Source organism: Symphalangus syndactylus, chromosome 9 (genome assembly GCF_028878055.3).
Source record: "Symphalangus syndactylus isolate Jambi chromosome 9, NHGRI_mSymSyn1-v2.1_pri, whole genome shotgun sequence".
Taxonomy (NCBI): Eukaryota; Metazoa; Chordata; class Mammalia; order Primates; family Hylobatidae; genus Symphalangus; species Symphalangus syndactylus.
The window spans coordinates 9,883,948-9,905,458 of record NC_072431.2 but is presented as its reverse complement, the minus strand read 5'-3'; the positions used below and the strand labels follow the sequence as shown (position 1 = coordinate 9,905,458).

General features: G+C 36.1%; 1 protein-coding gene across 2 annotated transcripts in view; it reads left to right on the top strand.

The window, feature by feature from the left end:
* The window catches only part of FANCM (FA complementation group M), a 70,232-nt gene that overhangs the window by 31,328 nt on the left and 17,393 nt on the right, over positions 1-21,511 (top strand). For both annotated transcript variants that reach the window (XM_055291429.2, XM_055291430.2), the window contains 7 exons: positions 2,315-2,521; positions 4,890-5,103; positions 8,736-8,893; positions 11,182-11,337; positions 13,176-15,084; positions 19,516-19,610; positions 19,723-19,791. In XM_055291429.2, coding sequence (XP_055147404.1) covers positions 2,315-2,521; positions 4,890-5,103; positions 8,736-8,893; positions 11,182-11,337; positions 13,176-15,084; positions 19,516-19,610; positions 19,723-19,791 — 2,808 coding nt within the window. The remainder of the gene's footprint in view (positions 1-2,314; positions 2,522-4,889; positions 5,104-8,735; positions 8,894-11,181; positions 11,338-13,175; positions 15,085-19,515; positions 19,611-19,722; positions 19,792-21,511) is intronic.

The following is a 21,511-nucleotide window of genomic DNA, read 5'->3' as shown; positions in this document are numbered from 1 at the left end:
TTTGGCCTGAGCAACTGAAAGGAGCTGGTATTAACTAAGATGGATAAGACTGCAGGAAAGGCCAGGTGTGGTGGCTCACGCCTGTATTCCTAACAATTTGGGAGGCCAAGGCAGGTGGATCATATGAGGTCAGGAGTTTGAGACCAGCCTGGCCAACATGGTGAAACCCTGTCTCTACTAAAAATACAAAAATTAGCCAGGCATGGTGGCGGGTGCCTATAATCTCAGCTACTTGGGAGGCTGAGGCAGGAGAATTAGGGAATATCAGGAGCTTGGTTTTAGATGAGTTAACTTTGACATGTCTCTCAGATTAATGCTTTTCAAACTATTGAAACTGGTAGAGGACCAGTTTTATTTCTCCTGCTACATGACATACTGATACTTTTGAACAATATAATAAAAATGAATTACTAGAAAGTAAAATGAATGAAAAATAAAGTTCTGGTCCAATATTGAAAATATTACTAGAGTCAACCAACAAAATTAGTCTGTCAAGTGTCTAAACCCTTACTTTCAGTTATTGTACTTATGTTGTTGTCAGCTAGTAATAAACAGTTTTTGGACAGGCACCAGTAATAAACAGTTCATGGAGCACACTTTCAGTAGCAGTCTTTTAAACATCAAGCAGAGATATTGGATAAACAATTGAATATATGTCTTGAGTTTGTGGAAAGGGTTCATGGAAGTGTATGTTCAATGACAAATTAATATCAATCTTAAGCATGGAAGAAACAGTTTAGTTTATACATGTTAACTAAGAAGAAAATCGACATTCTTTATTAATCTGTTAGTTACATTAAGAAAAAATGTATCTAGCACTGTGGCCTTTTTTTTCTTTTTCTGGGCAAAAAGGACATCTGCTTTACTATGTTATATGCAGGTTGGCTTAATGTCATTACAAATTCCAAAGGAAATGAATTACTGTTAATGTTTAATCATGATCATTGTTTCTCCCTGTGCTCTGAGGATTTCCATATCGAAGGAAAATCTTTGGACTGGTGCAAGTGAAATGTTTATGAGAAGACTTAACATAATACATTTTATATTTATTGTCCTACTTTTAAGGTTGTTGTTTTTCACAATACAACTAGCTTACAGGTTAAGTTAGGTTTTTGGAGTCAGAGACACTAACATTCAAATGCTGATGATGATTAGTGAGACATCAGGCAAATAGCTTAACTTTTCAGATTTTCAGATTGTTTAATAAAATGCAATGATAATATCTACCTCATAGGGTCGTTGGCAGTAGAAACTAATATATAAAGTACTTAGTATGGTACCTGGCACATAGTGTGCCCTTGCACATAGTAGCTATCATTATTTATCAGCTAATTCAGCTTTTGATGTTGCATTGTCTCACTTAATTACAACCGCCACCACTCCACTGTACACAAACCCGCAATGTTGGTATTGGTCTGTGTGGAGAAACTGAGGCTCAGAGCAGTTGAGAACTAAGTTTATAAGGCCTAAGGGACTTTCATTAACTTTTTCATTAACTCCTTCTCACGCTATTGTGGTTTCATTAAACTGATCAGAGAAATCCTGGAATAGTAGTATAAAAGGTAAGATATGACTTCTAAGAGTAATACAACATTCTTACAAATATAAGAAATATTTATAAACCTATTTCTGATAAAACTATACATTTAGGTCTAAGATATGATAAATAGGAGTGATTGCTGTAGGCCATTTACCTGCCCTATTCCTCTTTCTGTGGTGCTAAAAATAAACTCGGGTTTCTCATTCAGTGACAAACTTAAATTGTTGACAAATCCTTTTGACATCACAACCATTACTAAAGCAAAATAATTAGAACTGTTTATTTTGCCATAATCTCTTTTAGCTTATATTGCCAGTTGTTTGCTTCTTTTCCTATTCTATACTATCCTTGCTGCTGATTTTTTTGTTTTGTTTTGTTGAAACAAGGCTTTACTCTGTTGCCTAGGCTAGAGTGCAGTGTCACAGTCATAGCTCACTTGCAGCCTTGAACTCCTGGGCTCAAGAGATCCTCCTGTCTCAGTCTCCCAAGTAGTTAGTACTACATGTATACACCATCATGCTGAGCTACTTTTTTTACTTTTCGTAGAGACAGGGTTTTTCTATGTGCCCAGGCTGAGCTTGAGCTCCTGGACTCAAGCAATCTTTCTGCCTTGTCCTCCCAAAGTGTTGAGATTACAGGCATAAGCTGTGGCCAGCCTTGAGGGTGATTTTTAATCTGATGCTACTATTTTTCAGGTGAGTGGGGAACAATATGCTTTGATCTACAGTTCTCTTACATTTGCATGTAGTTATTTTTCAATTGTTTTTATTTTAGGTAGTGAAACAGTTTCGTGATGGTGGTTACAACACGTTGGTTTCTACCTGTGTGGGTGAAGAAGGTTTGGATATAGGAGAAGTTGATCTTATAATATGTTTTGATTCCCAGAAGAGCCCAATTCGTCTTGTACAACGAATGGGTAGAACTGGCCGTAAACGTCAAGGCAGGATAGTTGTTATCCTTTCTGAAGGACGAGAGCAACGTGTAAGTAGAGCTGCAGAAGCTCAATTTGACACTTGAATTTGAGAAATATAGCCCAATGGTGAATATCAACTTGTTAGCATTCCAAGTCCAAACACTCTGTAGATAGTTTTGGTTTATTTTCCCCCACTTTGTATTGGATTCTATCTTGTAACTAGGAGAATTTTTGACTGGATTCAGTTTCCTAATTTTTATCCATCTAAAGAAACACATTTTTAATACTTAGGTAGTAATTCAGAGATACCTAGATCCAAAAACGAATGTGTATTACTTTGTTTTACTATTTTCCTGTGCTTCTAAAGAAGGCCTATGCTTTTTTAGTTTACTTTTCTTTCTGAACCGTAGTAAACTGAGAATCATTTTTTCCTTTTCAAGGTCTGTCAAAGTAACTGACTAAATAAGAAACAAAGAATATGTATCAGAGACAGTATGAAGCCTGAAAAACCCAAAATATTTACTTTCTGGCCCTTTTTGGAAGTTTGCTGTTGCCTATTTTAAGTGATAACGAACTTGAATTAAATTCATACTGTGCTACAATCTTGAGTGACAGGCCTTTCTAAGTAAGATGTTACATAAAATATTATTTTGTGTTTGTTACACTAAAGTATTAACTAACTTTTGTAACTCATTGAGACTAGTTCAGCGGCCAAATATAGAGATTCACATTAAAGGTCTCCTTAACAGCCATGATAATTTTTAAAAATTGATTTTAGGCTGGACGTGGTGGCTCACGCCTGTAATCCCAGTACCTTAGGAGGCTCACTTGAGGTCAGGAGTCCGAGACCAGCCTGGCCAACATGGTGAAACCCCATCTCTACTAAAAGAATACAAAAATGAGACAGGTGTGGTGGCACATGTCTGTAATCCCAGCTACTTGGGAGTCTGAGGCAGGAGAATTGCTTGAACCTGGGAGGTAGAGGTTGCAATGAACCAAGATCCCACCACTGCGCTCCAGCCTGGGTAACAGAGCGAGACTCCATCTCCAGAAAAAATAACTGATTTTAAATATTTTATATACTCTTTAAAATCATCCCGAAATATGAATTATTTCTCTAATACTTTTCGTGTGATTATAGCATATTCATATGTAACATCTAGTTTATCCATAAAATGATCCTAATGAAATGTTTGGTAAAAGGCCATGTGATATCAGCGAGTGGAACTGGGTTCTAATTGTATTCCCTAGCCAAGTTACTTAACCTCTCCATTCACTTGTTAGGTTTCTTATCTGTAAAATAGTAACAGTGGCCCCATTTACTCAGTATTTACATTGTGCTGTGTAATGTTCCAAGTTTCAGATTCATTATTGTATTTAATCCTGTCAGCACCCTGTAAGGGGAGTAACACTTTTGTTGTATACAGAGAAGGAAACTGAAGTAAAGAAACATGAACAAACTGAAATAAGGGAATAGTTTTAAAAAAACACAAGACAACCTTACACGTCAATGTAAATATCAGCCTTTTTTAAGAACAGCAAGATAACAAAGATCGATTTACTTTACGCAGTATAACTGCTGAGGTGGGCTTTTGTAATAATGGACTTTGAAATGATTTTCTTTTTTTAAAAAAAACAAAACAAAAAAAAACGGAGTCTTGCTCTGTCACCCAGGCTGGAGGGCAGTGGCGTGATCTCATTGCAACCTCCATCTCCAGGGTTCAAGCGATTCTCCTGTCTCAGCCTCCTGAGTAGCTGGGACTACAGGTGCGTGCCAGCACACCCGACTAATTTTTTTTTTTGTATTTTCAGTAGAGATGGGGTTTCACCGTATTGGCCAGGCTGGTCTTGAACTGTGGACCTCGTGATCTGCTCACCTGGGCCTCCCAAAGTGCTGGGATTATAGGCGTGAGCCACCGCACCCAGCCTGAAATGATTTTCGTTAAAGGTTAATCTAACAGTTTACTGATAGGTTTTAAAATTTAAGACAGCTGGGCTCAGTGACTCACGCCTGTAATTTCAGCACTTTGGGACGCTAAAGCTGGAGGATCACTTGAGCCTTTGAGTTCAAGACTAGCCTGGGCAACACAGGGAGACCCCATCTCTACAAAATAAAGATTAGCTGGGTGTGGTAGCTCACACCTGTAGTCCCAGCTACTCAGGAGGCTAAAGTGGGAGGATTGCTTGAGCCCAGGAGGTTGAGGCTGCAGTGAGTCTGATCACACCGCTGTACTCCAGAGCCTGGATGACAGAGGAAGAACCTATCTCAAAAAAAAAAAAAAAATCAAGACAACAGAAGCTCTATTATCTAAGTATTTAAGTGGATCGGGGTTTGATTTTATGTTTATAATAAATCCAAACTAATAATTGCTTGTTATGGATAAATTGTTATTTATAAAAGTAATATAATCTGACAGTTTATATTTGTTTTTACAGATTTATAATCAGAGTCAGTCCAACAAAAGAAATATATATAAAGCTATTTCAAGTAACAGGCAGGTCCTTCATTTTTACCAAAGAAGTCCACGAATGGTTCCTGATGGAATCAACCCAAAATTACACAAAATGTTCATCACACATGGTGTCTATGAACCAGAGAAGCCTTCTCGGAACTTGCAGCGAAAGTCTTCTATCTTTTCCTATAGGGATGGTAAATAAATTTTGCATTTGACCCATGCATTTTTCCCCTGTTCTTACTTAGCAGGTCATATCTTGATGTAATATTTCTTGTTTGAAAAACTGAATGTATGTTCTAAGTAATATAGGCATTCTCTTTGGAAAGGCTATAAGAGATTATTCATGTGGCAAATGGAGAGACACTGGTAGTATATAGAGTGACAGAAACTCAGTGTTGGGGAAAATTAAAAATACCCTACCAACCCAGAGAATGTTCTCCATAAAGTTTAGAAAAGAAAGAAAGCAGTTTTATTTTTGAATAAGCATTAAACCAGATTACAATGTGCGCTGAAGATAATGTACTAAGATAATACCAAGACAGAAAGAAATTCCCTATATGTATCCTCAAGCACTTAGAATCCTTTACATACATGTTGTCAATAGTAACTTGTCCTCCTTTAAGAGGGCACCATTTGCTGTACATTCCTTCATAGTTTATCCCATATTTACCTGGTAATTGAGGTAGCCATTTGTGTTAGCTGGTTGCCTTTCTCAAATATCTTGAGATATTTGCACTATGAAAGTGAGAAAAAAAGTTTATTTTTTGGATTTTACGTAATCTCTAAGGTAGGTTTTAAACAATCATAAAAATCATATAACTATATTCTAACATTTGGAAGGAACCTTGGGAGTCATGTGGTCCAATTAGTTATCAAGGTAGGAATGCTTCTGCATCATTCTTGTTTTAAATGCATAGCTAGTCTCAACTTGAATACCTCTGTTAATATAAATTATATTTCTTTAGAGGGTTCATTCCATTGTTAAATGGCCCTATGTAGTAGAAGACTCTTACGTTGAAAAATCTGTGTCTTTGTACCTTTTTCTCATTGATCTGGTTTCTTAGATAAAAAGTACAATTTTCATCTTTGGTTTACCTTTTTTTTTTTTTTTTTTTTTTTTTGAGACGGAGTCTGGCTCTGTCACCCAGGCTGGAGTGCAGTGGCGCAATCTCGGCTCACTGCAAGCTCCGCCTCCTGGGTTCACGCCATTCTCCTGCCTCAGCCTCTCCGAGTAGCTGGGACTACAGGCGCCCGCCACCACGCCCGGCTAATTTTTTTTGTATTTTTAGTAGAGACGGGGTTTCACCGTGGTCTCGATCTCCTGACCTCGTGATCCGCCCGCCTCGGCCTCCCAAAGTGCTGGGATTACAAGCGTGAGCCACCGCGCCTGGCCTGGTTTACCTTTATAACAGTTCTCTATATAGTTGAAGGCCATACCTTTTATATTTGTTCAACTGTTTGTTCCACTGTTGTCATACCATGCATTTTTAAGGTTCTTACCCTCCTACTACTTGCTTTCAATTCAAATTTGTTAATGTTCTTTCCCTTAACTCAGAGCCGTCAATTAGTGTTTTTTTGGCTGGGTCTATTAAACCTAATACAGATTCACTTAATGGGAACATACCTGTCATTTTTCAAGATTTTGCCAATTATTTTGTTAAAATAAAAACATAGCATGTCTTTTGAGTTTTCTTGAATTCGATAAATTAATAAAAGCATCAAAATTTGATTAGGTTGGGTAAATCATTTTTAGTGATCATTGTATTTTTTATAGTTGCTAATTAATCTTATATTTAATAATTATTCCTAAAATGTTACTGGGGTTGATGGCAGATTCTTTAGTGAATATCTGGAACCTATCCTTTTAAAAAATTGAGATAATGTTAACTTATGTTCATTTTTCTATATTTGTTTCCTCCCCTTTTCTCTGATTTTTCAAGTGTCAAAGATTTATCTTAGATTATGTGATTTATGTATGGAATTATTCTATAATTCTGTACTAGTATATAAATACACTAGTGTATTTATACTAATATGTAAAATATGTGCTAGTGTATTTACTATATATTTTGCTAATGTATCCTAATTATATACTAGTATATATAATATTATAGATAGTGTATATATAGTATGTATTATATATACTAGTATATAATTCATCTGAGCTTAGAGCTCTGAACTGACTATTTTTTATTTTATTTTATTTTTTTGAGACAGAGTCTTGTGCTTTCGCCCAGGCTGGAGTGCAGTGGCATGATCTCGGCTCACTGTAACCTCTACCTCCCAGGTTCAAGCAATTCTCCTGCCTCAGCCTCCCAAGTAGCTGGGATTACATGCACATGCCACCACACCTGGCACATTTTTACATTTTCAGTAGAGACGGGGTTTCTCCATGTTGGCCAGGCTGGTCTCGAACTCCTGACTTCAGGTGATCCACCCACCTAGGCCTCACAAAGTGCTGGGATTACAGGCATGAGCCACTGCACCCAGCCACTCTGAGTTTATTTTAAGGGACTAGGGGTACCTGCCTATTTCAAAATCTTAGAGCCTCTGATGTCAAGTCTGAAAGGGGCCTGAGCGATCATTTAGTTCAAACCCCCTTATTTTACAGATAAGGAAACAGATGCAGAGAAGCCTTTTTTGTTTGTTTGTTTTACATTTTTAAAAAGCTTCTTACGCAAGTTTGGAATACCTGAGACGTGATCCCAGCTCACTGAAGCCTCAACTCCTGGGCTGAAGAGATCCTCCTGTCAGCCTCCTGTGTGGCTAGGACTACGGGGATGCAGCACCATGCCCAGCTAATTTTATTTTATTTTTTTTAGACTTGGCGTCCAGCTGTGTTGCCTAGGCTGGACTCAAACTCCTGGCCTTAATTGATCCTCCCTCCTTGGCCTCCCAAGGAGGAGGTGTCAGCCACTGCACCCAGCCAGTTTCCTGATTTTTAATTCAGTAGCTTCTCAATTTTTCTGCTCTCATCTGTATTAGCCAGAGTTCCTGCATTGTACTGTTTAGCCTTTTCAGTTTGGTGATTCTTAGAGATTATAGAAGCTGAAAGGAATGAATGTAGTATACATATTTTTAAAAGTCTATTATGCCCTTTTTAAAAGCAACAAGTCTGTTCCCCCTACACTTAACTCCTCTTGCCCCAACCCCCATTTAAGACTTAAGATACATACCCTTTTTAAAAGTCTTGGCCTTTCCTGCCCATTCTCAACAACCCCCACCAAGCTTCAGATGAACTTTCCAATACTGCTATGATAGAATCATAATACCAGTTTTCATTTGTGAGTTATCTTACTCTGTTTCATGCCAGGTCTTAGGCAATCAAATGAAAAGAGTCCAAAACAAGCCAGGACTGACAGCCTAGCTACCTGGCTCTGTTCTGTTAATGAATTCATTACCAAAGGATAGCTCCTAGACAGATGGGTACTTTCAAAGAGGTAAGAGAAGTTTAGGAGACATTTAAAAGCATGAAGTGATAAACTGAGTGGTTTTATATGAAGAATACTAGTTTTAAGAAATAGAATCAAGGCTGAGGTAGGATCACTTGAGCCCAGGAATTTGAGACCAACCTGGGCAACATATCAAGACTTCATCTCTACAAAAATAAGAAAAGTAGATGGGCCTGGTGGCATGAGCCTGTATTCCAGCTCCTGTGGAGGCTGAGGCAGGAGGATTGCTTGAACCCAGGAGTTTGAGGTTACAGTGAGTTATGAATGTGCTGTTGCACTCCAACCTGGGTGACAGAGTTCGAATGGATATTGTGGGGTTTTTTGCTTTGCAGATTCTTAAAAAATCTCTTTTCCATTATTTTTTCAACTTATAGGAGTGAGGCAAAGTAGCCTTAAGAAAGATTGGTTCTTATCAGAAGAAGAATTTAAATTATGGAACAGACTTTATAGATTAAGAGACAGTGATGAAATTAAAGAGGTAACATTGCCTCAAGTTCAGTTTTCTTCTTTACAAAATGCGGATAACAAACCAGTAAGTTGAATATATTTTCAGATGTTCTTTTTTTCCCCCCTCATTTTAATGCCAAAACCCCTCAGATGTTCTTTATAATGATCAAGCAATAGCTTTGGGAATAATGAGATAATTGTGATTGGAATGTCAACTTACTTTAAGAAATTAAGAATGTAATCAGTTTAAAAAATCATTAAAGTCTAAGTTTACAAAACTACTAATTTTCTTATATTATTTATTGTATATATGTATTTAAGCAACTGTGATGTTTTTACATAAATTATGCCTTTCTTTCATTACTATCATTTAAACATTTCTATATAGGCATAATCGTACATGGTTGTCACTTTACTCTGTGATATACCGTAGTTTGCTTGACCATTTACTTATTGTGTTTTGGGATTCTTTTCAACTTTTTTTTTTTTTTTTTAAGAGATGAGGTCGTGCTGTGTTGTCCAGGCTGGCCATCAGCTCCTGGACTCAAGTGATCCTCCTGCCTCAGCCTCCCAAGTAGCTGGGACTATAAGTGTGCACCACTGGATCTGGCTTTTTCAGTATTTTACTAACATAAATTATGCTTTCATAAGCATCCTTGTAAACCACTTTTTTTAAAAAAAATTTCAATAGTTTTTGGGGAACAGGTGGTGTTTTGTTACATGGATAAGTTCTTAGTGGTGATTTCTGAGATTTTGGTGCACCCATCATCCGAGCAGTGTACCCTGCACCCAATGTATAGTCTTTTATCCCTTGCCCCACTCTTCCCCCCGAGTCCACAACAGAGTCCATTATATTATTCTTAGGGCTTTGTGTCCTCATAGCTTAGCTCTTACTTCTAAATGGGAACATACGATGTTTGGTTTTCCATTCGTAAGTTACTTCACTTAGAATAATAGTCTCCAACTCCATCCAGGTTGCTGCGAATGTAATAATTTCATTCCTTTTTTATGGCTGAGTAGTAGTCCATGTTGCCTGTGTGTGTGTGTGTGTGTGTGTGTGTGTGTCACATTTTATCTACTCACTGATTGATGGGAATTTAGGCTGGCTTCATATTTTTGCAGTTGTGAATTGTGCTGCTATAAATATGGGTGTGCGAGTATACTTTTCATATAATGACTTCTTTTCCTCTGGATTAGGTACCCAGTAGTGGGACTGCTGGATCAAATGGTAGTTCTGCTTTTAGTTCTTTAAGGAATCTCCGTATTGTATTCCATAGTGGCTGTACTAATTTACACTCCCACCAGCAGTGTAAAAGTGTTCCCTTTTCACCACATCCACTCCAACATCTATTGTTTTTCAATTTTTTAATTATGGCCATTATTGCAGGAGTAAGGTGGTATTATATTGTGGTTTTGATTTGTATTTCTCTGATAATTAGTGATGTTGAACATTTTTTACACATTTATTGGCCATTTGAGTTCCTTGTAGATTCTGGATATTAATCCTTTGTCAGATGCATAGTTTACAAAGATTTTCTACTACCCTGTGGGTTGTCTGTTTACTCTGCTGTGCAACAGCGTTTAATTAAGCCCCATCTGTCTTTGTTTTTGTTGCATTTGCTTTTGGGTTCTTGGTCATGAACTCTTTGCCTAAGCCAATGTCTAGAAGAGTTTATTCAACGTTACAGAATTTTTGTGGTTTCAGGTCTTAGATGTAGGGCTTCGATCCATGCTGAGTTGATTTTTGTATAAGGTGAGGGATGAGGATCCAGTTTCATTCTTCTGCATGTGGCTTGCCAGTTATCCCAGTATCATTTTATTGAATATGGAGTCCTTTCCCAATTTTATGTTTTTGTTTGCTTTGTTGAAGATCAGTTGGCTGTAAACATAAATTATGCTTTCATAAGCATCCTTGTAAACCAAAACAAAAAATAAAATTTTTGTTTTGAAATTATAGTTAAAACTTTAAATTTGATGTTACTGTTTATTTTATTATTAACAAATTCTTTGTTAACTTTGTGAAAATCAAGAGAACTGATCAAAGGTTGTATATGTGCCAGGAGAGCTGGGAAAACAACCTCAGAAAAGATTTCTTTTAAAATATTTAACTGTTTGCTCTTAACATTGAACTATATAAACAGGAATATTGTCGACTTGTAAGTCATATAACAGTTATTTAACAAATATATTTTAAAGGGCATCTTTCTGCTTTATGAAATTATTTTCTTTTTTTCTTCTGAGATTTTAGTTGGGAGTATCTAAATGGATCCAAATTATGTTAAGCTGATTATATGTATATTGAGTGTTTTTTAAAATTAGTTTGTGAAATCTCAGAATGTTTTTATCACTTTTATTACTTTTTAAATAATTAAGACTCAAGAATCAACCACTGGAATTCATCAACTCTCTCTCTCTGAATGGAGACTGTGGCAAGATCATCCTTTGCCTACACATCAAGTTGATCACTCAGATCGATGCCGCCATTTTATAGGCCTTATGCAAATGATAGAGGGAATGAGACACGAAGAGGTAAGGCTTTATCGTAACTTTCTCTTGCTGGTATGATAGTAAAACTAGAGTACTTAGCTTTTATTTTTCTTAATTTGAAGTAATAAGAAATATTTTGTTTTTCTGTGTAGCTCCTTGTGATCTCAGTAAAGAATGAGTTTTCTGCCTTAAGAGAAGAAATAGATTTAATTAATTAGAAGAAGAATATCATCTGTAAATATTGATAGACCAGAGTGGAATTTTAATATACTTAAATGATTTATGTAAACTGCTTGTAAAGCTAATTTAGGATTCTTTTGGATTCGGATTTATTGAAAATTTGATATCAAGATATTTGATATCCTGGTCCTAGTTTAGAGAATTATAGATTCCTTGAGCAGTTCCTTGATTATTCTTCCTAGAGTCAGCATAATGAACCAATTATGAATGTGAAATTCATAGTGCCCGGGTTAGAATCCTAACTCTGCCTCCTACTGATTGTGTGTTTGTAAGTTATTTAACCTCTCAGTGCTTCAGTTTTATCTTTAAAATAGTGATAGTGATAATACTTATTTCATAAGGTTGTTGTGAGGATTAAATGACCTAATATATGTAAAGCATGTAGTAACTGGCATATAATAAGCACAAAGTAGATTTTAGCTCCTATTTTTATTATTAGCCTTTGGTCATGCGTCCATGTAAAAAAAGTAGTTAGAGGTGGATCCCAGCAAAATGTGCGCAATCAAATTAACATTTTTTTAATATATTTATTGAGTGCCTTCTGTATGCCACACTCTGTTCCCGGCTTTATGGCTATAACCGTTAGCAAACGAGAGAAAATATTCTGTTTATGTGGAGTATATATACTAGCAGGGAGACAGACATTTGCTCACATTAATGCTTATTATATTTGTTATTCAAAAATCAGAGGGCTGGGTGCGATGTCTCATGCCTGTAATCTCAGCACTTTGGGAGGCCGAAGCGGGCGGACTTAAGGTCAGGAGTTCGAGACCAGCCTGGCCAATATGTTGAAACCCTGTCTGTACTAAAAATACAAAAATTAGCTGGGTGTGGTGGCACATGCCTGTAATCCCAGCTACTCAGAAGGCCGAGACAGGAGAGTCACTTGAACCCGGGAAGTGGAGGTTGCGGTGAGCCGAGATCAAGTCACTGCACTCCAGCCTGGGTGACAGAGCGAGACTTTGTCAAAAAAAAAAAAAAAACAGAGAGGTAACTGCTTAAATCTATTAAGTAGTAGAGGAATCCTAATTAAAGTAGCATTCTTGGGGGAACGGAGGGATGGTAGAGATTGTAAGTTTTAGCTAATAACTTAGAGATAAGTAAGACTTAGAAATTCACTATACGAATTCTTGATTAGGAACTTTGTTACAAATAGAAGTATATTCCAGGATACAACCTAGCAGACATACAGGTACTACTATGTTGGACATTCTAAAAGCTATTCTTAGTTTAGTGTCATTGAAAGAGTAAATTTAACAAATGTATATGGTTTTTATTAATATATATTTTAAAATATCTATTTTTAAGAAATTAGAATAATTCAATTAAATGTTAGAAATGCAAAACTGACTATATTCTTACGTATTCATTCAATTTGTTCTTCCTACAAATAGTTATCAAGGGTCTTTTGGGTATTAAGTACTGGGGATACAAAAAAGTTAACTGATTAATGATAACTTGATAGTTACACAGTAGTGTACTTTATAATTTTGATTTATCGGAATAACTTTTAAGGTATAAAAGAATATCATTGGAACAATGTAATAATATAAATATTTTAATATAGAGTGAAACTCCTCTCTTAGATTTGGCTTTCTGTTTTGTTTTCCTGTGGCTTTTTAAATTTTCCTTATTTATAGGGAGAATGCAGCTATGAATTGGAAGTTGAATCTTATTTACAAATGGAAGATGTTACCTCAACATTTATTGCTCCCAGGAATGAATCTAATAATCTTGCCAATGACACCTTTATCACTCGCAAGAAATCGTCATTTATAAAGAACATAAATCAAGGCAGTTCATCCTCAGTGATAGAATCTGATGAAGAATGTGCTGAAATTTTTAAACAAACTCATAGCAAACCTACTAAAATTGTTTCTTTAGAGAAAAAAGTGTCTAAAGGAATAAAAAAAGATCAGCTTAAAACAGAAAATAATCACGGTATTATGGATTCTTTAGATACTGACAGAAATTCTACTGTTGAAAATATTTTTCAAGAAGACCTACCAAATGATAAAAGAACATCAGATACAGATGAAGTTGCTGCCATGTGTACTATTAATGAAAATGTTATTAAAGAGCCATGTGTATTATTAACAGAGTGTCAGTTTACAAATAAATCCACTAGTTCACTTGCTGGAAATGTTTTAGATTCTGGTTATAACAGTTTCAGTGATGAAAAATCTGTTTCATCTAATTTATTTCTTCCATTTGAAGAAGAGCTTTATATTGTTAGAACAGATGACCAATTTTATAATTGTTACTCATTGACAAAAGAGGTACTAGCTAATGTAGAGAGATTTTTATCTCGTTCTCCTCCACCTCTCAGTGGACTCTCAGACTTGGAATATGAAATTGCTAAGGGTACTGCACTTGAGAATTTGCTTTTCTTACCCTGTGCAGAGCATTTACAAAGTGATAAATGCACCTGTTTGATGTCACATTCAGCTGTAAATTCTCAACAGAATTTAGAATTGAGTTCACTTAAACGTATAAATTATCCATCTGAAAAAAGTTGCCTTTATGATATACTTAATGATAATATTTCTGATGAGCCAAGTCTCTGTGACTGTGATGTACATAAACATAATCAAAATGAAAATTTAGTACCTAACAATCGTGTTCAAATAGACAGAGGCCCTGCACAGAATTTAGTTGGAGAGAACAATCATGATGTTGGTAACAGTGACCTCCCAGTATTGTCCACTGATCAAGATGAAAGTTTACTATTATTTGAAGATGTTAATACAGAGTTCGACGATGTGAGTCTTTCACCCTTGAACAGTAAAAGCAAATCTTTACGTATGTCAGACAAAACTGCTATTAGTGAAATGCCTGTGGTCTCTCAGTTCTTAATTTCTGATGAACTTTTGTTGGACAATAATTCTGAACCCCAAGATCAAATCACCTGTGATGCTAGTAGTTTTAAATCTCGTGATGATCTGAGAGGTGCACAGGAAGAAAAAGTGAAGAATCATGAGGATATTTTTGATTGCTCTAGGGATTTATTTTCTGTTACCTTTGATTTAGGATTCTGTAGTCCAGATTCTGATGATGAAATATTGGAACATACATCAGATAGCAATAGACCTCTAGATGATCTATATGGAAGGTATTTGGAAATTAAGGAGATAAGTGATGCAAATTATGTTTCGAATCAAGCACTAATACCAAGAGATCATAGTAAAAATTTTACTAGTGGAACCGTTATTATCCCATCAAATGAAGATACACAGAATCCAAATTATGTACGTTTGCCACTGAGTGCAGCAAAAACTAAAGAATTGTTATCTCCCGGTTATTCTCAGTTTTCTTTACCAGTGCAAGAAAAAGTTATGAGTACACCACTCTCTGAATCAAACACACTGAACTCATTTTCTAAGATAAGAAAGAAAATACTTAAGACACCAGATTCTAATAAGGAAAAAGTAAATCTACAAAGATTCAAAGAAGCATCGAATTCAACTTTTGATTATTCAGAATTTTCTCTAGAAAAGTCTAAAAGCAGTGGTCAGATGTATCTGCATAAATCCTGTCATTCTGTCGAAGGTAAGATTCCATCTTTATAATAAAGTCTGTAAGTCTTTCTAGAATAATTACTCTAGAAATACTTCGGTAATTTTTCCAAATGTAATTTTTTTACTACATGGTACAATATAAATATTGAATTAGATAATTGATGTGTTACATTTTTCTTAAGGTGATCTTACTAAATTAGATTTATTTTATTTACATATACTTATGGCACGCATGGTATGGAAAAGGTTATTCTTGCTAGACATTATGAAATACACAAAGTTGTGTAAGATCTGGCCCTAGGTCTTGGTTGTAAAACATAATTATGTAACATATGTCTTTGAAAAGATGCCAGCAAAATGTGGAAATAACTACCAAATGAATAATAAGAGAGTGGCTGTTTAGGAGGTTCAGAGGATGATGAAATTTTGAGTTTGATTAGATTGGACTTTTTTTGTTTCTTTGTTTTTTTGAGACGAAGTTTTGCTCTTGTTGCCCAGGCTGGAGTGCAATGGCATGGTCTCGGCTTACTGCAACCTCCGCCTGCCAGGTTCAAGTGATTTTCCTGCCTCAGCCTCCCAAGTAGCTGGGATTATAGGCACCCACCATCATGCCCGGCTAAGTTTTGTATTTTTAATAGAGACGGGGTTTCACCGTGTTGGACAAGCTGGTCTTCAATTCCTGACCTCAGGTGATCCACCCGCCTCACCCTCCCAAAGTGCTGGGATTACATGTGTGAGCCACTGTGCCTGGCCAAGATTTTATAAAGTGTAGATTTTCATTTTGATTCCTTGGGAATATTTATGCTTTTGGTATGTTGAAGATCCTAAAGACATAATTTAGGTGTTATAAAATGATGAAAGCGAAGGGAAAGAAGGAAAGTAGGATTTTGGGAGATAGTTTGAAGTAATAGTTTTATGTAGCAAAATATTTGAGAAATAAAAACTGTGTTCAGAAGATTGAGACCAGACCACAAAAATCAGATAAATCTCTGGGTTTCTGTAATATAAGCCTTACACTTACAGAGCAACTAGAAGATGTAGTGATAGATGTTTGATATGAAGTCCTGCTGTATAATACAACTCTACAGATTATTATATTAAGTCATTTATGAATTTTACTGCTTATGTTAAAAGCTGAATAAAAAATAGCTGTAGGATAAAAGGAAAGTTTCCTCTGTAAATCTTTTCCTTACGTTATTCTTGTTAGCATGGAGGACATGGTTCATGAATGTTCTATTTAAGATGAAAGCACGTTGGAAGTAAGTACTGGAAATACGTTTAATTTTCAAAACCTGACTATTCTATATAGTCTGGGGTTATGCCATGACATATATATTTTTACAAAGTATATGATGCCTGTGAGGCTTCAATATTTGCTTTAATACCTCTATATGAAGTCCACGCTAATGAATGAGATAATTTTTCTGGTTTTATGTCAGATTTGCACACAAACATTTTTTCTATGATTGTACTTAACTACAAATCATGGGCAAAATAATTACAAACACTTATCATGGAATTATTTATTAGAGAACATTTAGTTATCTTTTATTCTACTTAATTCAAAGAGAATTTAAGCTCATTTTCTGTATTATATATCAGAAACATAGTTCATTAAAACGTCATGAAAGCACTGAAAAAGAAAGCTTCCTAGAATGAGTTGGTTACTATAGCCGAGTCCTGCATTTAACTCTGGCTTCCTTAGAAGGTAATGAAAGAAGAAAAACTAGTTGATTTATATATTGCTCATCTGCAAAAAAGGAAATCACTCAAGTTTGTCTGTCTGGGTAGATGTTTTAGTAGCAGAATGTGAGGAGAAATTTACTGAGTGGTTTTGTATTTGTTATCTATTGCTGTTTAACAAAGTACCCCCAAAAAGCTCAATGGCCTGAAATAATCGGTAAAATAAAATAGGCTTCTTCTTAGAAGGCCTGTTGTTTGAGAGGATCTGTGAGGAGCTTCTTTAAAATCCTTAATGGGCCTGGCGCAGTGGTTCATGCCTGTAATCCCAGCACTTTGGAAGGCTGAGGCGGGTGGATCACCTGAGGTCAGGAGTTTGAGACCAGCCTGGCCAACATGATGAAACCCCGTCTCTACTAAAAATACAAAAATTAGCCAGGCATCGTGGTGCCTACCTGTAGTCCCAGCTACTCAGGAGGCTGAGGCAGGAGGATCACTTGAACCTGGGAGGCAGAGGTTCCAGTGAGGCGAGATTGCGCCACTGCACTCCAGTCTGGGCAACAAAGTGAGACTCTGTCTATAAATAAATAAATAAATAAAAATAAAATCCTTACTCTCTGCCTGAATGGTACCGTAAGGCACAATCTTTGATTTTTAAGAAGGTCTTAACAAAGCATTTAAACTACACCCTCAGCTCACCCTCAGCTTCATAATATTTTCCTGGCTGTCCTCTGGGTTTGATCTTTGCCTAGAAAGTTTCTTAATTTTAGCATTGTTTGCCGTCAGGAGAGGCCGAGAGTTTTCACAATCAGCAAATTCTAATTATGTTTGTCCTTAATGTCTTTCTTTTTACATTTTGCTCTTATAGCAAAAAGCAACATTTTGTCTACAAGTCTTAGCTAGATTACCTCTCAGATTAGGTACATCTTTTTCTTTTTCTTTTTTTTTTTTTGAGACAGTCTCGCTCTGTCGCCCAGGCTAGAGTGCAATGGCACAATCTCGGCTCACTGCAACCTCTGCCTCCCAGGTTCAAGTGGTTCTCCTGCCTCAGCCTCTCAAGTAGCTGGTACTACAGGCGCCTGCCACCACGCCCGATTAATTTTTGTATTTTTAGTAGAGATGGGGTTTCACCATATTGGCCAGGCTGGTCTCAGACTACTGACCGTGTGATCCGCCTGCCTCGGCCTCCCAAAGTGCTCGGATTACAGGTGTGAGCCACCGCGCCCAGCCCATTTTTTCCTTTTCGTGCTAATCGCAATGATGCCAAAATGTCTGGTACTACATTAAAGGATTTAAGATTTTTCCTACTTTTCTTTAAGCCCTCACCCACCATTTCCTCAATGGCCAACTAACCTTCCTACAATTTCTTTGAGGCTCTGCAAGCCTTCGTTCCCTAAAAGTCCTTTCAGCATCCACCACTATCTAGTTCCAAAGCGACTCTCCCAGTTTAGGTTTTTGTTATGGCAACTCCCTATTTCCGGGTACCAAAATCTGTATTATTTATCTGTTGCTGCATAGCAAACTACCTGCAAAACTTAACTATGTAAAATAACAGACCCTTGTTACCTCAAGGTTTCTATACAACAAGAGTTTAAGTGTGGCTTAGCTGAGTGGTTCTGGCTTAGGATATTTCATGAGGTAATAGTCAAGACATTGGCCAGGGCTGCACTTATCTGAAAGCTTGAATAGCTTTGGAGGATCTGCTTTTAAGATGGCTCAGTCATACTGCTGTTAGTAGGAGACCTTGGTTTCTTGCCATGTGGACCTCTTCGTAGGGTAGTTTGATAAGTGTGTGGTGTTTTGTTTTTTTTTTCCCGCCAGACAGGGTCTCGCTCTGTCACTCAGGCTAGATTGTAGTGGTGCAGTCACGACTCACTGCCACCTCTGTCTCTTGGGCTCAAGCAATCCTTCTGCCTCAGCCACTGGGACTATAGGCATGTGCCACCACACCCAGCTACTTACTGTATTTTTTGTAGAGAGTGTTCTGTCATGTTGCCCAGGCTGGTCTCAAACTCCTGGGCTCAAGTGATCTGCCTCCTCGGCCTCCCAAAGTGCTGGGATTACAAGCGTGAGCCACCACTCCTGGCCTGGTATGGTCATAAAACATAGCATCTGACTTCTCCTAGTGCAAGTGATACAAGAGAGAAAGCAAAAATGAGGCCACAATACCTTTTATGACCTAGACTCATAAGTCATACACCTTCATTTTCATTATATTCTTTTTTTTAGAAGCAAGTCACTAAGTCTGGCCCGCACAGTTCTAGTTACAACATTTTGTACTGAATTGTATCTTACCAATTTTTATTTCATACACACAAATACATATGGAAAACACATATATAACAAAGAATCTTTTAATATATTGTTTTGTAGCTTGCATTTTTATGCTTTAACTCTTTCAAGTAGAAAGAGAATAAGACACAAGGGGCGGAAAGACTGCAGTAGATTTTAGAGATACATTCTATTAATAGAACTAGTGACTAATGAACTTACATTTTTGTGTTTTTCTGGCCTCATTTCAGTTAATTTATAAAATTGAACTTCATTCAAATATGTGTTTATTAGCAAAAGATGCTGTCTTATTTTCTTCACTGGCATTTTAATTTCTTTGTCTCGTTTAGATTTTTTGTTCAGAGTTCTCAAAGACTATCTTTTTTTGAAAGTGAATAAATGTTGAGATTGCCTGAAATAATTCTTAACGTAGCCATCAATAAAATAGATTGTTATGATTGGGTAAACCTAAATCTATTAACCATTCATTATTTTAAAAAACAAATTATAGATGGACAATTATTAACAAGTAATGAAAGTGAAGATGACGAGATTTTCCGAAGAAAAGTTAAAAAAGCAAAAGGAAATGTTTTAAATTCTCCTGAGGTGAGTCATTCAGTAATCACAATCGTATAATCATACCAAAGGCTATTTTCCTTCTATACTTTGGGCTTCTGCTGAGACTTTTGTTACCTTTTGCTTTATTTACTTGCTTTAGGATCAAAAAAATAGTGAAGTTGATTCTCCACTTCATGCTGTCAAAAAGCGCAGATTTCCTATAAACAGAGTAAGTAAATAACATGTAATGTATAGTAATCCAAATTCCTTTGGAATAAAAATTTTGAGAAAAATATTTGTGTAGATAAATATAGGTATTTTTAATCCTTAGTAGAAAAGTTGATATTCTATTGTATGTGATTGGAATTTCTAGCTTCTGTTAGTTTTCAAAGATGTATTCACTGTAAACTTTCCTAAGCAAAATAAATAAAAATATTAAATAATTTTAGACTCTTTAAAAACCATCCTATTTTTGTCAGTACACTTGAGCAATTCGGCAAGCATTCATTAAATACCTCCTATGTGTCTACTGTGTAAGATGCCGGAGATACTCTAAAGAATATATCCTAATACTGTCATAAGTTACCCAATAGGAGAGACAGAGAAGTAAACAGATAATTTCAGTTTAATTTTTAAAGTTGAATGATAAGTTAAGCCCTTAACCTCGATCTTGGGAGTTCTGGCAAGCTTCTTGAAGGTCATACCTTAGTTAAACCTTCAACTGTAGTTGGCAGTGAGGCCAAAGAAGGGAGAAGAGAAGGCATTGTTTACAGAATAACAGCTTAAAGGAAGACCCAAAGGTGAGAAACGGCATCTCTATCTTATTAGATTATAAAGACAAAGAGTTTCAAGAAGTAAAATTGGACAAAAATCAAGGTCAAGGGTTAGAAGTGCTTATTCTTTCATGTGATTACTGAATGAGTTTGAAAGAAGGAAAGGAAGGAGTCCAGGATGACTCTGGTGTTTGGCTTGAGCTGTTTGGCAAGAGTGTCACAGATTTAGGCTAAACAAGAAAGAGATGGTAAGTTAAGTGTTGAACAGGTTTGAGTTTGAAGTTCCTGTGGGATAGTAAAGTCACAGTGTCTGGCAGGCATTGATGACTGAATCTGAAGTTTGAGTAGATGGACAGGTCTTAAGGGTAATGATACTTACCAGTTTATAGCTGATGGCTAAATTTTGAGACTAGCAAATCTTGTCTGTTTTAATTCTGAAATATAGTCTAGGATAATTTGTGTAAAATTACAGGTGCTCCTCAACTTACTATAAGGTTGGATCCTGATACACACATCATAAATTGAAAACATTGTATGTTGAAAATGCATTCAATACACCTAATCTACTGAATATCATAGCTTAGCCTAGCCTACCTTAAACATGTTCAAAACACTTATATTCGGTCAAAATCATCTAACACGAAGCTTATTTTATAATAAAATGTTGAATATCTCATGTAATTTATTAATAATACTGTACTGAAAGTGAAGAACAGAATGTTTTTATGGGCACCTGAAATTTGGTTTCTACTGCATGCATATCACTTTTGCACTATGGAGACGTCGAAAAATCATTAAGTTGAACCGTCGTAAGTTGGGGACCATATGTAATTAAAAATACAGCCAGTCCGTATTAACCTTGTGTACTCATATAAGACTTCATTAGAAAAACAACTTGCTACCTTAACTAGAACATCTGATTGACTTATCAGAAATAATTTAAAATATTGATAATGCTGATGATCAATTTGTTTTAAACTAAATTTATTCCTGTTAATTGAAATGATTTTGATAAACTTTTGATTCTTTTGACTTGTTTTATGTTATCCTGTAAGAGATATGGTGATAGGCCTCATAGTCAAAACTTGTTATTGTTTTATTGGTTTCTTGGTTTCAAATGATTCCTATATTTGGACTGATTTTGATGGCCAAATTTATAGGCTTGTTGTTTGTGAA